Source organism: Helobdella robusta (genome assembly GCF_000326865.2).
Source record: "Helobdella robusta unplaced genomic scaffold HELROscaffold_43, whole genome shotgun sequence".
Lineage (NCBI taxonomy): Eukaryota > Metazoa > Annelida > Clitellata > Rhynchobdellida > Glossiphoniidae > Helobdella > Helobdella robusta.
In genome coordinates this window covers 1485279-1504518 of record NW_008705028.1, presented here as the reverse complement: position 1 = coordinate 1504518, position 19240 = coordinate 1485279, and the positions used below count along the sequence as shown (strand labels likewise).

The 19240-nt window shown below is 31.8% G+C and overlaps 5 protein-coding genes across 5 annotated transcripts; 2 read left to right on the top strand and 3 right to left on the bottom strand.

Moving 5' to 3' along the window:
* Positions 1-2237: 2237 nt before the first annotated feature.
* On the bottom strand, positions 2238-3124 carry HELRODRAFT_177676 (hypothetical protein; the record flags this gene model as incomplete). Its single annotated transcript, XM_009025820.1, has 3 exons — positions 2238-2288; positions 2592-2682; positions 2871-3124. The coding sequence occupies 3 exons, from the start codon at positions 3122-3124 to the stop codon at positions 2238-2240; spliced, it is 396 nt and encodes a 131-aa protein (XP_009024068.1).
* A 1140-nt stretch (positions 3125-4264) lies between these two features.
* HELRODRAFT_177675 (hypothetical protein) lies at positions 4265-5457 on the bottom strand (the record flags this gene model as incomplete). The annotated part of the gene is made up of 3 exons (XM_009025819.1): positions 4265-4395; positions 4923-5116; positions 5420-5457. 3 exons carry the CDS (start codon positions 5455-5457, stop codon positions 4265-4267), a joined length of 363 nt encoding a protein of 120 aa, XP_009024067.1.
* A 1055-nt stretch (positions 5458-6512) lies between these two features.
* HELRODRAFT_177674 (hypothetical protein) lies at positions 6513-9302 on the bottom strand (the record flags this gene model as incomplete). Its single annotated transcript, XM_009025818.1, has 3 exons — positions 6513-6942; positions 7139-7599; positions 8307-9302. The coding sequence occupies 3 exons, from the start codon at positions 9300-9302 to the stop codon at positions 6513-6515; spliced, it is 1887 nt and encodes a 628-aa protein (XP_009024066.1).
* Positions 9303-13743: 4441 nt separating this feature from the next.
* Positions 13744-14755, top strand: HELRODRAFT_84990 (hypothetical protein; the record flags this gene model as incomplete). The annotated part of the gene is made up of 4 exons (XM_009025640.1): positions 13744-13809; positions 14111-14251; positions 14457-14518; positions 14542-14755. Coding segments are annotated over 4 exons (483 nt in total), but the record flags the coding sequence as incomplete, so codon positions are not given.
* Positions 14756-16177: 1422 nt separating this feature from the next.
* On the top strand, positions 16178-18949 carry HELRODRAFT_177672 (hypothetical protein; the record flags this gene model as incomplete). The annotated part of the gene is made up of 3 exons (XM_009025817.1): positions 16178-17155; positions 17863-18323; positions 18520-18949. The coding sequence occupies 3 exons, from the start codon at positions 16178-16180 to the stop codon at positions 18947-18949; spliced, it is 1869 nt and encodes a 622-aa protein (XP_009024065.1).
* Between the last annotated feature and the right edge of the window lie 291 nt (positions 18950-19240).

The window sequence follows — 19240 nt, the reverse complement described above, 5'->3', positions numbered from 1 at the left end:
GTGTGTCTGTGGGAAACACACTGTGCATACGTGATGAAAGACATGAAATACAAATATAACAAAAATTTCGAGTTTTAAAAAAATATTAATTTGTAAAAAAGTATTAATTTGAAATTTACATTTGGACAAAAAAAATATTCGATCCGTATGTTAATGACTGTGATAGATGGTTGCCGATGGATTGACATCAGACCGTTGCATATGCTGGGAGGACTGCTAGTGAAGCTAAAATGCTTTTTTTAAGGAAAACTTTGCCAGAAATGTTTAAAGGAGAGCCAGTAGAAAGATAATTACGGTAATAATTAGAGGTAAATAAAAAACGAGGCAACAAGGCATAATGGGCATCAACAGCAAATGTGGCGAATTGTTTAAATTTAGTAAATTCAAGTTTGCCTAATGACTTAAATATGAGAATTGAAGGTTAGAGGCGACAAAAGTACACTAAAAAAATTTAAGTTTAAAGTACAGATGAGTCTAATTATAAAAAAATCAATGAAACCAGATGCATATGTTAAAATGTAAATGAAATGAAACATGCTAATATGTAAATGAGTTATGAAAAAAATAATCAATGAATGAGGACGATTATGAATGATGTAAACATGTGAATGAATTTTGAAATGAGAAAACTAATGCAAATAACACGTGATCATGCGAATTATTTTACATACAGCTCACCATCCATATGAAATGGTACGCCAGCCATCATACGTTAGACTTTTTAGGAAATGATTCAATCAGTTTTTGTTTATCAATGAATATGGAAACGTCTGAAGTCGTTGATTATCCAATAGTTAAAAGAACTATGCATAGGGCGTGATATGAATTGATATTTTTATCATTATTATTATTAATGCAGGTGCTAAAAAAGTACAATGAACAGAGATGCCAAAGACAGCTAGTTAATTAAATTATAATTTTTTGTAAAAGACGCGCATAATTTTAGAAATTAATAAATTTATTATTAACAAATTGAGATTTAAGATAATCAAGCATTGTGAAATTATCTGGAAATAAATTAGTGCGTGTGAACGGTATGGTACAAAACAATGTAAGTTGAGTTCGGTAATAAAAGAGGTTGCTTAGTTGGATTTCGAGATTTTTTGGTTAATCCCCTTAAAGAAAGACAATGTTACAGAACTTGCACTCTGACGAAATTGATTAATTTTGTTTAGAAGATGATGTAGTTTGATACTAAGATGTTTGACAACAAACGCAAGGCAAAACACTAAAAAATATTTATGAATACTATATTTTGTTTCTCTAATTATGCTGAATGAAACTCAGATATTAAAAGAGCATTTTTAATTTATAAGGCTTTGATGAATACACCGCGTCAGCTAGGTTATTTACAAAATTACATACACGACAACAATAAACGCTTATCAATAAAAACCCATGTTTATATTTAATTTTTTAAATTAAAATTTAAAATATTTAAACAAGGAAAATTAACATAAAAATTAATATAGTTTATTAGATAAACTTCTGATGAATTCTCTGAGTAAAATAAATTTTTAGAAAATATAAGACGACGAAAAATTTTGAATTCAATCTACAAATTATCGTCATAAGATAATTACATGTCTGACTTATGAAGCGACGGCATGGGCAAGGGAGTTGAAGTTTTAACGAAATCACACTGGTACATCAAGAAAGTACATCGTAATCACACGAGTACCCCAAATCATCATCATTGAATGGTTTCATCTTTCTTCAACTGGTCATTGACATCATCAACGGATTTAGGCATTCATAAATGCGGTTTGTACTTGTTTCCCTATTAATTAAATTAACCAAACATTAAGGTTTTTTTGAAAATCTTATGATTATGCTCATAAATGACTACTCAGATTGGTGTTTAAGAAAAAAAACTCAACTCAATATGAACAACTCAATTACTGTTACATAAGAATAATGATTCGTTACCAAAATTTAATCGTAAGTTAATATATGTTTGTAGGTATTCCAATGAGACCGTATTAAATAAATATATAGGTTGCTAACTCGCCAACAACACCCGTTCAATAAAAAAGATGTTCTTGCGATTAGAAGAATGTTTAATATTTAATTAATCATGAATTTTAAAACATGAGATAAAAAAGGCCACTTTTACTTCTTCACGTAATATTCACCGAAATATATTTATTAATTATTTGTTTTAATGTTTGACAACTAAAAATATTTATATTTCGTATATGTTTGTTGAATTTATTTTGGACCATTTCAATTATCATTTAGGTTCGGTATTTCTGAACTGCTTTGAAGTCTAAATTTTGATTATATTTCTTGTGTGATAATACTCAGAAAGTGTTTTTAAGATTTTATTCAAATTCTAATTATCAATTTTAAAATGCGATTCGTTCTCAAAACAGGATTAATTGTTCATGTTCAACATGAAATTTTGTAAGACAGGAGATAAAAATTTTTAAATAAAAAAACGCTTTTAAAATTCAAATGCAAAAAATTTTACTTGGGCTATTATCAGTTTCTTACTCACATTATCTTCAATGACGATGATTATGATGATGGCCACTATGATGATGATTGTGATGATCATGATGATGATGGCAGTCATCAGAGGAAGGAACAGGAAGATTTTTCATGTCCAACTCTTTCAGAAACGTCATGGTTTCATCTCTTTCTTCCGGACTCAACTTTTCAAAAAAACGGATACAGTGCCTGAAAATGTTTTCCAATTAAATTTCCATTGGTTTGTTTCAACTGGCATCAACGTGTTTATCACTTTCTTATTTAGGTTTCACCACATGTAAATAACAATTTGAAAAATTTTCAAAAAACAGAAATTATTTTACTTTCTTAAAGTTGTAAATTATATTTTAATGTTAATTTTAAATTCACTCATCTACCTGTTTATAAAATCCGGAATGGGAGTGCCGTTTTGCAAAGCGGTCAGCAGTTCAGTCCTGGCAGGCTCCCTTCTTTCATCAACCAGCGCCCAGAAATCTGCCTTTATCATTTTTTGATGACGCTTGAATCGACTATCCCAAAGCGACGTATCATTGCCGTGGTGGTGACCTCCGTGACTTCTGTTGCCACAACGATGGGCGAACGCCAATACGATGGAAAGTATTAAAAAAACGAGTAACGACTTAAGGATCATTTTCAGTTAAATTGCGACTTTCTTGGCCTAAATAATGTAAATATATTTGAACTAATCACAAAAGAAGTGAAGTATGTTCATCCAAATGACTGAGATATATATTTAGTTTATTGAGCCGTTGTTAGCGGTCATGTTAGTTTAATTATCTATCAACCTGCTCTAGATTAAGCTAGAGCAGGTTGATCTAGCTTAATGAAATGGAAAAATTCAAAATTCTAACAGCAGAATTATTTTGAAGATTTTAGGTTATCTATTATTTTTCACTCTCTACTTAGCATGAATCTTGCACTAAACCTTTCGCTAAAACTAAAACTCGACCAGATAAAACTAAAACTCGACCTTCAATATGTATCAGTTTTAATGTAAATATTTACAACTTCTTTTTGTAGGTTTGCAATAAGGATGAGTATTTGGAGAAAATATTTAATTAAAAAATTTCATGAATATAAAAAATAATAGAAGAATCCTACTTTTTTGAGTCTTGCAATCTAGACAACAACTTCTGTCAATCAGTTGTAATGATAAAGTAAGATGATAACTCAAACATATTTACGCATTTAAATAAAAATAACTGTATATTTGATTTGTCTCAAACTCCATAGTTCCGAGTGTGCTAAACCTTGTACCAATAACGTCAGACAGCTTCGTTTGAAGATAGCTGTTCGCAAGCAAGTTTGTTCACCGTTCGCCCTCTTACGTTCTTTTAATTATTTGTACCACGCATTTTTTAAACTGTTTTCATTGTTCGTAATTAATATTTTGTTTATGTTTTTCAAAAAAAAATCACAAATTTTGAAATATATTTCAATATAAATCATTAAAAATATTCTTTTTACCTCATATTAAGAATAGTGAACATGTATGTACTTGTGTGTTTATTTAAATAAGCTTTTCTGTTGTAAATGTTTACTATGTAATTTCATTCATTTTCACAGTTAAAACTAGAAAACAATAGACTGAACTTAGAATAGAAGTATTCAGAGATGTTAAAAAATGAGGTCACTTTAAATTTTTTTAAATTTTGAATAATAAAAAATAAACACATCTAACGAAATTTACATACAGCCACATCACTTGAATGATAAAATTTCAACTTTCAGACTAACAAAAATTCGTTCTTCGAATTTAATTTAAAAATGTTCAGTGACCATTACAGAAGTCAGTTGAACAACTGCACCCAACACTCCTGTTACCGACGTTGTTAAAAGTTTCGTTGGAGCATTCCCTCCAAGCATCTTCATTCAAACAATGCCTCTCAACAAATGACTCTCCTAGGTTTTATTGCAAAGGTGAATCAGTTACGTTACAAAGTATTCAAAATAGGTATGCCAACTTGGGCATTTTATGGGTAAACCTTACATTTCTACATTTCTTAAGATAATTCGCAACTTTTATGGATGAACCTTCTTAGATTTACAATATCCACGGTCATTGTACTTAAACCATGGACGGCAGCACGATGATGGTGCAACCATAAAGTGCCTGCTGTTGCAGTGACTGGGTTCGATTGCAAGGAGATTTATCCAAATCACATGCAGTGGGTGTGATTCTCTGTTTCATTTCCATGCAGTGTTTATTAGAATGAGAATTGTAATTATGATAATAACAATGTTCCTTAATCTTTCTTAAGTAACTGCTGAAGGTGTATTCTAAACACTCCTGGCGCACTAAGCGCTATAAAATGACTATCATTATTAATATAATTATCTAATTTATATTACTACCATTCAAATTATTACTATTCATATTATTTTTCTTCTCATTATAATTTTTCTTATGGAAAGCCACCACAGCCAACCTCCTATCTTGTACTTCAGCACAGCGCACTTCCTCCCCGAGCAAACTCTGCCAGTACCGTTGGCGACCTTGCAGTTGGTCTGCCACTGGAAACACTGGAAGCACGTGACTGAACGCGGTTTTGTTTCGATCGTCATCGAGAAGAGTGAGATGAGGAGGAGAAGTGAAAGTAGGAGTAAGTTGAGGAGAGATGTTCTGGAGGATGTGAGGGTTGCTGGGAAGTTTTTTGAATGAGGTTGCTGCATTGTTTCTTTTATAACAGTTGTCGGTTCGAAATTAATCTTCAAGAAATTTTGAATTGTTTTTCAATATTTAATTTTGTAAACCTTTTTAAATAGAATTTTGCAGTTATGAAAATATTTAAAATTAATAGACTGCTATCTGGGAACAGACAAAAGAGCCGAGCTAGATAAGATTTCAAAACAACGAATTATTAATTATATCAAAATTCATTAACATTTCATAAACAAATTCAATCGAACTTTAGATTGAAAATACCTAAGTAACAACAACAGCAGCAACAACAACAACGACATTATATTCACCTCAAGTTTGTTAGATTGGACTTTGCCTAAAATATTACATAGCGCGCGTGAGTTGTGTGAAATACATTTTGTTTTATTTTTTGTATAAAAATGAGTTTTTAATAGTATTATATAGATATAAGAATAAAATTTTCAATAATGAAATTATAAATTTTGTGTTTACCAGATTTTCTGATCTTAGCTCAAATATTTTGTTAGTTCTTTTTTGCTTTTTCAACCCAGTTTTGAAATTGTGAACGACTTCTTGGTGCTTATTGTGTTTGTATATTGTATGTATTTGATGTTATTCAAAATCTCACATCAATAATGTGCAACAATGAAAACAGTATAACAAAATAACAGCAATTGCAACAACTTTTAATTCGGTATTAAAAAAGGACTAGTAAAATTAAAAGAGAATAAAATAATTTATCGCTACAGATGGCGGTATGCTTAATGCTTGTTCATATCACAACAAATTATAAAATTAGAATTAGTACCATGTCGCAATGAAATTTGAGTGAAGATGTGTTTCAAATAAATTAAACCGACAAATCTGTAAAAGTTAAAAGAATCAATTAAATAATAGTATTATTTAATAGTGGTCTTTCCAAACTGGTTTTTGAAATGGAAAAGGAAGGCTTGCAAATAAACTGAGTGCATGATTATCAGTAAAAGCAAAACCGCCCTGATCTGCTACATAATCATTAATCAAACAGGTGAAACAAGTCAACAGCTTCAATTATCTATTATCTCGAAAGTCTGATTATAATAATACAAAAAAAACTAGCAGAACAATTTTTAAATTAATGTGTAGCGTTTATGTTCAGAAGATTTCATAATTATTAAAAAAAATATTTTGCATAAATAAACAACACAATTTGAGTCGTCACGTTCTTTCATCAATTAATTAGTATCCATACAAATGTCATATAAACAAAAAGGGGGAAAGTTCAAACGTTTAGATAAGAACAGCAACTCATTCGTAGAAGCGTGCAAATGTAAACCGATAAGATAGATAAAAAAGGGTTACTTTTTTGTTTTTTATTAGATATTTGAAAAGGTTATTATACCAAAATTTTGTCAAAAACTAATTTAACATTTTTCTTCAAAACCTCAAAATATCGATCAATGTTTGAGTCGTAAATTTTTCCAGGAGCGAACTTTTCACAATCTTCATCAGACCTTGGGCATTTAGTTCTGTAATGGTGAACCATGCCAACGTCGTTTCCAACGTTGAAACTCTCTCCAACATCTCCAGGAAGGTGAATGTAGCAGTAGTGGTTGAAAACTGAAAGACAGCGTCGTGGGTCGCTGAATGATTTTGGAGCTGTCCAGCTGCTCAGAGGATTGGTTCTGTAATGAAATCTATCGGTATATAACCGATATCGGTGTGGACTGAAGTTCGAGTCATCACTCTGGAGCAGGTTCTCGACGGTTTGGTTGGATTCTATGTTGTAAGAACTGTTGCTTGTTTTGGAAATTTTAGGCCACGTTCTAAAAATGCAAAATAATTTATGCTTATTTTTTCAAACGAAAAAAATAAAGAAATTAAAATTAAAAATGGCTCTCAACCAATTGAATAAACTTAATCGTAAAGTTACTGGAATGTTTTTTAATAATAAAAGTTTTTATTTATTAAGTTTTTGAATATAGATAAGTTATTCTTAAGGATGAAGTTGTAGCTACCTACCTGAAATGATAAGCCATTGAAAAGACAAAGGTGTGTGGAGTTTCCCACTTTTTTTTCTTATCGGACTTTTTGCTTTTCTGGAGAAGTTCTTTGAACATTTCTTGGTACGTCAGAACTTGTTGCGGTATGATTATTTCATCATAATCTATCACAAGCACCCACTTAGCCAACTTCGTGTACCTCCAGTAACAGTGATTCAACGCTGACGGACTCCCGAGACTTATTGGCTCAAAGATGTCCCTTGAACTGAGGTTCGAATAAACAATGGGCTGCCAGTTCTCAAAGGCAGAAGATATGCCATAGAGCTTGAGAAGACCCCTTTCTTCGTAGTGTTGTAGGACTGACTGGACTTGTTCATCTGCCCTCCAGGTCACGTTGTGTAAGGTGACGTGAGATACTCCCAGCAGAATGTTCAACTCCATCCACTCGATGAATTCCTTCACATTCAGCTTCCCGTAAGACTTAAAAGAAGTTATATTAAGGTAAATAATTAAAAGAATGTTTTGCACTTACTATGTCATACAGTGCTACAAGGTAAAAATGCATGCAAACTATAATTAATTAATAAACTGGCTAGAAGAGGCGGAAAATTGATACAATCTGTGTAATTTTATCGTGAAATACAGAGAAGAAAATGTTGTGACTTCGATGTTTTATTTCTTTAACTCTTTAATTTATTAACAACTGCGAAATCGCTGATAGTTTCTTTCGTAATAGAAAGCGAGTTAACAGCTTTGTTCAATGAAGATTATAACAATTTAAATTTAGTGCTGAAGTTTTTAATAATATTTTGCTAAAGAAATCAGTAAAAATAAGAAATTAATAAATTAAAGTTATGAAAACATAATTTATAAACCCATCTAAACTTAAAAATTTGTATGTGAATGAAATTGTTAATGATGACGTAATGAAATCCAAAAATGGTTACTATAGTTGACCAAATGCCCAAACGTCATTAAAGAATTAAAAATCTTTGCAATGAATTGTTTAAGGTGCCAATGATTTAAACAAAACTGCTAAATGTATTATTGTAATGAACTCGTTTAAGTTTGATAAAAATGACTGCTCTTACACTTACAAATTTGTTGGAAGAAAGAATTTTTATTATTAAAAAAATATGAAAATTAAAGGTATAAGACAAAATTAAACACTTGAATCATGAACAAACCCCGTCTACGCAGACAACAAATTCGTATCTGAAGTTTCCATCATTTGAATCTTCAGCAGTTTTGTTGATGCTTGCTTCAGAATTTTTTTCAATGCCTTCCTCGTAGTCAGCATCACCTTCAACATCTTCAACCACGTATGCATGACTGTCCTTCATAAATATTTGGTCCACATTATTTTTCTCATTTTCCATATCAAGACTGGCATTATCTTCTGGAAAATCGTAAACCGGAAGCATAATGGAAGATTTTTCATATTTACTGAAGGCCAGTGAAACAAATTTGGGCGTAATTTTAATTTTCGAACCAATCGGACACGAGAATAAGAACTGACCATACCTTAAATGATCGTCTTCCACGTTCAGTTTTGCCGATGATGTTTTGTTTCTAAGGTTCAAAATATTGTGATCTCGGCCAGTTGCATGAACTCTTGCCCGAACAATTCGAACAGTGGGTGTTCCAAGTAAGCGCTCTTCCACTTTTCCATAGCCGTTAATTTGTTCATCCTCACCATGAAACCACATCTGGCAAAACACAGAAGTTGGATGTTTGTTTAATTTCTTGACTGCCAGCACGCGGACCCATCTACTGCCTGTATGCTGGATCACTTGTCGCCGGTCGTCGTGGTAGCTGAAGTAGGCCACAATTTCATCGAGGTCTGGTGTCGCGAGTGGAGAGTTAGATCGATTGTCATCAGCGACGTCGTGAATTTTTTGGTGAACCTGCCAAAATTCGTTCCGGTACTTTATGTCGTCCTGCTTTGGGATGGGAAGATGAATTATTGGGCTTATAAAACCATCGTTACTGAAATAAGATTTGGATATTATAACAACATCCGCGTTTCTTTTGTGAAGGTTTTCTTCAATCGCGTTTGTTAATCGCTTGTAAACAACGTTGAATGTGTTGTATAGAGTGCTTGTCATCAGGATGACAGTTACGAGCATTATTATCGGGCATCTCCTTTTATTTCTCATATTAACAATATTTAAAAACTTCATTTTTAAAACTTTTTGTGAAATTTTATAACTCAAATTTGACACTCAATCATTCTATAGTTGAACTTTTTGTAATAAAAGTTTTCTGAAAATAAAAAAAAATTATCTCATTAATTTAAAAAGTCAAATCTAATATAAAAAATTCTTTGTTTTAGTTGATTTGAAATTTGAATTATTTTTTACAAAATTAAAGAAATAATTAAGAAGTCTAAATTGAACAAAATAAAATGAATTACTTTGGTAGCACTGAGTATTTAAAACTGGCCAAGACAATTTCTAAAACGGATAACACTTCAAATTAATCCAAATAAAATATGATGTTTTGTGGGCCAATTGGAAACCACATACGAAATGCCAACGTTGATGGCTGAAAAGTATGCATGTGTGTGAGTGTGAGTGTGTATGTTTGTGTGTGTGTGTATATGAATGTGTGTGCGTTTGTGTGAGTGTGTTTATATGTATGTGCCTGTGTGTGTGTGTGTGTGTTTGCGTGTGTGTATGTGTACTTTTGTTAGACCAACCAACTCATTGAAATGAGAATGGTTGATTGTTTATAGAACATCTGTGCCACTCTGAATGCTTAATATTTCTATATATACATAATACGTTTATATTTTATATAAATGACTATAATTATAAATAAAAATAATTATATATGAAATTAAATGATCAATGCTGTTATTGGTTGATCAATTAGTTTCTGTAGTAAACAAACTCGAATGTGTAGCCAGGAGTTTTGTTCGTTGGAGATTTTTGTTGTGGTAACGAGTGCGATATTCACTTTCATCATCCTCATTGATTTCGTTCAAGTAATTCCTGCATGTTTTTGCAAATCAATAAACTACTTGCCACTTTAGAAATTTTTTAATTTTAATATCTTCCAACAGTTTTTTTGTTTTTATGGCTGCATCTTTTTATCATTGGCATCCATTCCTATCTTAAATGATGAGTGTATTGGAGATCAGAGACGTCGTCTGGAGAGGGGCTAAACAAGCCTTCAACAAGGATAATTTCTAGTATGATTAAGGTGAAACTGAACGAAATATCTACAAACTTTAAAAAAAAACTTAAATTTTAATGGAATACTTTTTCAGACCTCTCACAACAACCAAGTTTAGTTTTGTTAAACAAAGGGTATTGCGTTGGTTCCTAAACACTGGGCACTGTGTTATAAGCAGTAAAGGTCGGCAACATTTTTAACAAATTTAAGCCTTCCCAACTAAAATTTGTCGGTTATGGCTGGTAAAGTTTTAAGAGAGAAAAAACGAAAATTTCATTAAATTGATAAATTAGCAATAAAAAATCCTCATCAGATCGCATTTCTTGATAAATTTCTAAAAATGCAAAACGATTATGTACGGTACAAACAGAGGGAATAAATCCTATTTTGAAGATAAGCGTTTGAAAAGATTTTCTACGATTTTGATTACTAAAGAAAAAAAATTACTTACTATATCTTCATTGAAGATTTGAAGCATTTGTACATGACAGGCTTAATCCTTTATTGTCATTTTGTGATAAGTACGTATGTGCGTTTCAATTTTTAAGTGTCTTATCTTTACACATTCACTCACACACACATACACACTCACACACAAAACACAAACAACAAAAAACATACAAACACATACTGATGCTTTCAAAAATCAATTGGTTTCGGCGTTATTTAATTTTAGTACAGATTTTCTACATTATTCCGGGTACATATTCTTTTTTTTTTAAAACAATTGTTTAAATTATTTAAAATTAAAACTAAATGAGAATAAATGTGTTATGATGAGGTTTAGGCTATGTAAATTGAATATTTTTTAGCCCATAAATGTTATTCATTGCCTGCTGTAGATAAAATTAAAGATCTTATAATTAGCTTTTGGTGTTTTTTAAATTTTTTTGACCACATTCATTTTTTATGTGGTATTTTTATTGATGGTCAATTCAATAGGCATTTAAATTTGTTTGTAATGATATTTTCATTTTGTTATATAGATCTCTGGCCAGGTTTCAACTGTAGCATGGAACGACAGCTTGGTCTTCAGGAACAAAAAGAGACGTGGAATCAATTGAGGAGGTGATTAAAGGTTATAATGGAGAATGGAATATACCTACTCTCAACTATAAGGAGTTGCCAAACATTTTCAGGTGATGTCAAGAGTCCGAGATCTTGACCAAAAGACGTTACAGTGAAATCATCGTTATTCAACGGCACTTGATGTGAGCCTTCTCGCTGTGTTAAAATCGACCCGGTATTGATTTTTCTGATCATTTTCATATTTAGGACATTAAGTGAATTTGTACAATTTTTCATCCTCGGCCGCACTAGCAAAAATTTGGCAGTTTGTTGGCCCCACGTCACAAGTTGAAATATTGCTCCATCCTGTTGTCAACGTTGCTGACATCAGCCCCTGGCTACATTACTTCTGAATAACAAGCGGGCTGAGAAAAGTTGAAGTGTTCAATTGAAATCTTGATGATTATAACTGACTGACGTGATTTTTCCTTCTTCCAAAAAAAAAGAAAAATCAGCATTGCATTAAACAGTTGCAAGAACATTTTATTATTTATTTTAAGCATAATAGAACATTCAAGCATGATAGAATAAAATTTTTTTTTCTATATTCCTATATTATCTTCAATATTTTACCTGTCTGAGCTACAATATTAAGAACAAATAATATTTGTCTCAGCAGGAAGTTTAAAAACATAGAAATATTTATCGTTTCTAAATGAAATCAAGAGTTTTCTGTGCCGTGTTGCGTGTGTAAAACCATTACTTTCAACAAAAGTAATTGATTTGCAGAGTACATTAATGTTGGTTTGCCAGCACGAGGAAATGGTTACAAATGCATAATTATTACAATGGCAAGAAACAAACGTTTATAAAAGTTGCACAAGTCCAAACTAGCATACAGTATTTTGTATTTGTATTATTATACTTAAAAATGTAAGTGGATAATTGCTATCATAGTGGGCACGAACTTACTCAAACGTACGCAAACATACACAATTTTCTGAAACTAACGAGTATCATAATTTAAACTTTTAACGATTAATAATATTTATAAATATTTATACTCACTCAAATGCATACACTTCAAAATGCGGTTGGTGTTTTTGATAACAACAACGATGATGTCAGCATCCCCACCACTGATTAACACCTTCGCACCAGCAGTCAGCAGGGACTACCGTAAGATAGGGGATCTCAGCAATTCAAAGTGCTTCGCTTCCAAGCCATTCAATGTTTTGTCTCGCGTGCGATCACTTCTAGAATGTTCAAACGAATGCTCTCGATATAATTCAGTCGTGAATGACAGTAACATCATTTGCAACGCATTCAACTATGTTCCTAGAAATCAGAGTAGCCCAGCTACATACTGTTATTTGTTTAATTTCATTTGCGAACTTCATTATAAAATTGTTTCCAATGAGTCCAATTGTTATGCTTACGAGGTTAGTTCATTCTATCTATTCAATTTATTATCACAATTGATTGACAATGTTTTGCTTCATCATTATAGGATGTTGTGGCCAGACAAAAATTAGGTTACGATCATTTTTCTAGCTTAATTTTTCTAATGACAATAACTTCTTTTTTATTAATAGAGCAGCTGCTGAGAAAAATTTTACTTTGCCGATCTGTGAGTTGAATTATTAAATTAAATTGAAGTTCTTTTTAAACTTTTCGTGTTAGAGGTAAACACATTGTTCAGTTATTATGGTTAAGGACCCATGCAATTTGTAGAAAAGATTCTTCAATGTCTTTTGATGTCCAGTTTTTTGCTACTCTGTTTATTTTCGTACTATAGTTTACGCAGAATTTTCAAATATCTCCCTTTTTTATGGTCTGGGGATTGCAGATTGGTTCAACTTCCATATCTCGTCGTTCCACTTTCCTTTATTTAATAAATTTTACTGAAATCGATGAAAGTGTTTTCTTGCATAATTTAATGAGATTTCAAATTTTAGACATCCGTAAGCGTGACATTGTTTTTATTGAAATTTTCTGTTAGCAAAGAGTTTCAACGTAACATCGAGTGAATTCTGCAATTTTCCATTTACTTACAATGGAGGATTGTTCTATTCTTGTTCTAATTCACTTCCTGGGTTGAACAATCCTTGCAAAGTTCATTTGTGCATCACCGGGAACAGACAACTAACAATCTGCATCAATCCCGAAGGTTTGACTAAACTTGAAATTGGAAAAAGTTTATGTGCGCATGCAAAAATTTTTCAACAGATAGAGTAATTAAACGAAAATATCGTTGTGAAAGTTGTATAAATGTAAAGTAAAGTGCAAAAACATTATACTAACACTTTCGCCCTATCTTGCCCTATCACAATAAAACATTTTCACAATTTTTCAGCTCATAGTGGTGTCAACCAAACTCTTTCGTTGACCATTCCGACGTTTCAGAATTCCTCCACTGTCACAACTGTAAATGGATGGATTGTTATCCAACAAAGGATCAACAACCTACAAAGTTTCAATCAAAGCTGGAATGTTTATAAAGTAATATTTATGCAAATTTCATTGAATAATTTTGCCCACTTAGCATTAATTAACTTTTTGATAATACACTCAGCAATTTTATGTCAAAATTATAGCAAAATTATGTCACTTGTTCTCAATAAATACGATTTACAACAATTCCATATCGTTGAGTGTATTTTCAAAAAGTTAGTTAGTGTTAAGTGGGCAAAAATAATCAATAAAATTTGCATAGCTGAAAACTTTGTCCCAAAATTTTTAAAGTAATATTTGGGAATGAAATTTAAAAAAAACTAAAATTGGAATATATATCCTTTAATAGTTTGGTTTCGGAACTTACAACCAAAACTTCTGGCTGGGCTTGGAACAACTTCATCAGTTGACTAAAGCGGCCGATTACAGATTGAGATTTGAAGTTCTCCTCTCTGGTATTTGGGTTTCTGATCAATATAATCATTTCAGGGTTTGTATAATGTTTGATAAATTTCAAACAATGTTTATTTTCCTGGTTGGCCTACTAAGTAGCTTTGTAACTCTACAAAGACCAATCTGAATTCATTTATGTGAACATAAAAAATAGTTTCAAATGTGCTTTATGTTATTAATAATTTTTATTGTAGAGTAATTTGACGTATTAAGTATAGCGAACTGATAAAATTGTATTGAAGATAAACTCAGAGCTGGAAAAATATTCCATCAATGTGTCGGGGTACTCCGGGATAACATGGATGTTCTGAACTGCGCAAATCCAAGTTTTCGTCACAACGGTGTAATGTTTTCAACTCCAGACCAAGACAACAGCCCGCAGAAAACAAACTGTGCTGGAAAAAATTCGAATGGAAACTGGTTTGTGAACTGTTACTGTCAGAATGTCAATGGAAGGTATGGTTCGACGTTCTATTACGCTTTGTACAATGCTCATGTTGCCATAACTTCCTGTAGAATGATGATCAAACTCAACATTTGAAGAGATTAGCGTTTTCAAAGATAATAAAAACTAATTTGTAATGATTTTGAAACTTGAAACAATAAACAGCATTTAGAAAAATTAACTAATCTATTTATTATTTATTTTTTTTAAAATTAAGTATTCCATGTAAAAGTTGAGTTAATGAAATTTCAAAGTGTGTGGCGGGGGTTAGCCAACCTGGGATGTTGCCAAAAACGCCACATCATAAGGCTCATTTTCAAGTATTTACAAATATTATATTTGAAAAAAAATTCTGGTTGTAGAGCGATAAGAATTCGAATAAAATTATAAAAAAAATTGTTCACTGCTATTCATCAAACTGGTTTAAAATAAAATTAATCTTTTGGTCACAAATTTATCAGAACTTTGGAGATTTAATTGAAAAAATTAATAAAGTTTGTATGAACAATTAATAAATTTATGTGTTGTCTTCACGCTCTTAATAGAATAAAATTATGATATTTGAAATAAATCATTCAAAAATCAAAATATTAATGCTTATTAAAAAAATATTCCAATAAAGGAAAGTTATTCAGTGCTCCTATTTGTGATAATAGAGTTTAACATTTTAAATAAATTTCAACGAAAGAAGGTTTCTTGTATTGCGTGGTATTTGGTGATCTGCAGAGCAACTCTCTTAAGCCATTTTTCCTGACAAATTGCTATATGTTTGCACCAAAGTGTAGTCTATATTGTATTTCCCAGTTTTATCTTCTTACATTATGAAGGATCGTTCTATTTTTAAAAAAACAAACGAAAATTCAAATGCGTTATTTCATCAAACCTCGTGTACTCAACTTATAATTTATTTAAATCCATCCCTTGCACCTTTTCAGGTGCACCTCGACAACAAGCCTCTCAATATCACACATAAACACTCACACATACGCAAACACATCACTAACACACACTCAGACACGTTTGCTGCATTTTAACTTTCAATGGCGACATCTTACTTTAGCTTTTAATGACTTTCATTCAGTATCTGGTTTGATTTGAAGAATCGTCTTCGTCTATATAGAACATTAAAACTACTTGACTCAATATATTATGCTGATTGCTTTGATACGAAGTCTTATCTTTCTATTCTTATTTGGTTTCAAATAATCTATTTTAAATGAGTGTTAAAACTAATAGAAAAATATTTTTAAGAATTTTTATATAATTTAAGTTAATAAATTAATTAACGTTTTTAGTTTTATTTATAATTTATTAGAAATTTGAAAATTTATTCGAAATTTATGCAAATTAAGCTTAGTAACAAGTATCATATATAGTAGTGTTTATACATTTTTGTTCTAACCATTACTTAGGGCTTATATACACAAACGTACAATTATGAAGTAGTTCAGTGATTGACGAGCAATTGTTGAAGATTTGTTAAATTTTATGAAAATTTAAAAAAGCTTTCACCAAAAAATGAAGTTTTGTAATATTAAAAATTTAACTTTAAGACACAAAAATAGAATAGCTCGAATCTTCTTTCTCTTACTGGTTTTTTGTATTCTGTTCAACACATTTGACGATGTTTACAAACGGTATATTAACGCGTTAAAACAAAATGTTAACATTATAATATCCAAATCTTATTTCAGTAACGATGGTTTTATAAGCCCAATAATTCATCTTCCCATCCCAAAGCAGGACGACATAAAGTACCGGAATGAATTTTGGCAGGTTCACCAAAAAATTCACGACGTCGCTTATGACAATCGATCTAACTCTCCACTCGCGACACCAGACCTCGATGAAATTGTGGCCTACTTCAGCTACCACGACGACCGGCGACAAGTGATCCAGCATACAGGCAGTAGATGGGTCCGCGTGCTGGCAGTCAAGAAATTAAACAAACATCCAACTTCTGTGTTTTGCCAGATGTGGTTTCATGGTGAGGATGAACAAATTAACGGCTATGGAAAAGTGGAAGAGCGCTTACTTGGAACACCCACTGTTCGAATTGTTCGGGCAAGAGTTCATGCAACTGGCCGAGATCACAATATTTTGAACCTTAGAAACAAAACATCATCGGCAAAACTGAACGTGGAAGACGATCATTTAAGGTATGGTCAGTTCTTATTCTCGTGTCCGATTGGTTCGAAAATTAAAATTACGCCCAAATTTGTTTCACTGGCCTTCAGTAAATATGAAAAATCTTCCATTATGCTTCCGGTTTACGATTTTCCAGAAGATAATGCCAGTCTTGATATGGAAAATGAGAAAAATAATGTGGACCAAATATTTATGAAGGACAGTCATGCATACGTGGTTGAAGATGTTGAAGGTGATGCTGACTACGAGGAAGGCATTGAAAAAAATTCTGAAGCAAGCATCAACAAAACTGCTGAAGATTCAAATGATGGAAACTTCAGATACGAATTTGTTGTCTGCGTAGACGGGGTTTGTTCATGATTCAAGTGTTTAATTTTGTCTTATACCTTTAATTTTCATATTTTTTTAATAATAAAAATTCTTTCTTCCAACAAATTTGTAAGTGTAAGAGCAGTCATTTTTATCAAACTTAAACGAGTTCATTACAATAATACATTTAGCAGTTTTGTTTAAATCATTGGCACCTTAAACAATTCATTGCAAAGATTTTTAATTCTTTAATGACGTTTGGGCATTTGGTCAACTATAGTAACCATTTTTGGATTTCATTACGTCATCATTAACAATTTCATTCACATACAAATTTTTAAGTTTAGATGGGTTTATAAATTATGTTTTCATAACTTTAATTTATTAATTTCTTATTTTTACTGATTTCTTTAGCAAAATATTATTAAAAACTTCAGCACTAAATTTAAATTGTTATAATCTTCATTGAACAAAGCTGTTAACTCGCTTTCTATTACGAAAGAAACTATCAGCGATTTCGCAGTTGTTAATAAATTAAAGAGTTAAAGAAATAAAACATCGAAGTCACAACATTTTCTTCTCTGTATTTCACGATAAAATTACACAGATTGTATCAATTTTCCGCCTCTTCTAGCCAGTTTATTAATTAATTATAGTTTGCATGCATTTTTACCTTGTAGCACTGTATGACATAGTAAGTGCAAAACATTCTTTTAATTATTTACCTTAATATAACTTCTTTTAAGTCTTACGGGAAGCTGAATGTGAAGGAATTCATCGAGTGGATGGAGTTGAACATTCTGCTGGGAGTATCTCACGTCACCTTACACAACGTGACCTGGAGGGCAGATGAACAAGTCCAGTCAGTCCTACAACACTACGAAGAAAGGGGTCTTCTCAAGCTCTATGGCATATCTTCTGCCTTTGAGAACTGGCAGCCCATTGTTTATTCGAACCTCAGTTCAAGGGACATCTTTGAGCCAATAAGTCTCGGGAGTCCGTCAGCGTTGAATCACTGTTACTGGAGGTACACGAAGTTGGCTAAGTGGGTGCTTGTGATAGATTATGATGAAATAATCATACCGCAACAAGTTCTGACGTACCAAGAAATGTTCAAAGAACTTCTCCAGAAAAGCAAAAAGTCCGATAAGAAAAAAAAGTGGGAAACTCCACACACCTTTGTCTTTTCAATGGCTTATCATTTCAGGTAGGTAGCTACAACTTCATCCTTAAGAATAACTTATCTATATTCAAAAACTTAATAAATAAAAACTTTTATTATTAAAAAACATTCCAGTAACTTTACGATTAAGTTTATTCAATTGGTTGAGAGCCATTTTTAATTTGAATTTCTTTATTTTTTTTGTTTGAAAAAATAAGCATAAATTATTTTGCATTTTTAGAACGTGGCCTAAAATTTCCAAAACAGGCAACAGTTCTTACAACATAGAATCCAACCAAACCGTCGAGAACCTGCTCCAGAGTGATGACTCGAACTTCAGTCCACACCGATATCGGTTATATACCGATAGATTTCATTACAGAACCAATCCTCTGAGCAGCTGGACAGCTCCAAAATCATTCAGCGACCCACGACGCTGTCTTTCAGTTTTCAACCACTACTGCTACATTCACCTTCCTGGAGATGTTGGAGAGAGTTTCAACGTTGGAAACGACGTTGGCATGGTTCACCATTACAGAACTAAATGCCCAAGGTCTGATGAAGATTGTGAAAAGTTCGCTCCTGGAAAAATTTACGACTCAAACATTGATCGATATTTTGAGGTTTTGAAGAAAAATGTTAAATTAGTTTTTGACAAAATTTTGGTATAATAACCTTTTCAAATATCTAATAAAAAACAAAAAAGTAACCCTTTTTTTATCTATCTTATCGGTTTACATTTGCACGCTTCTACGAATGAGTTGCTGTTCTTATCTAAACGTTTGAACTTTCCCCCTTTTTGTTTATATGACATTTGTATGGATACTAATTAATTGATGAAAGAACGTGACGACTCAAATTGTGTTGTTTATTTATGCAAAATATTTTTTTTAATAATTATGAAATCTTCTGAACATAAACGCTACACATTAATTTAAAAATTGTTCTGCACACTGCATGTT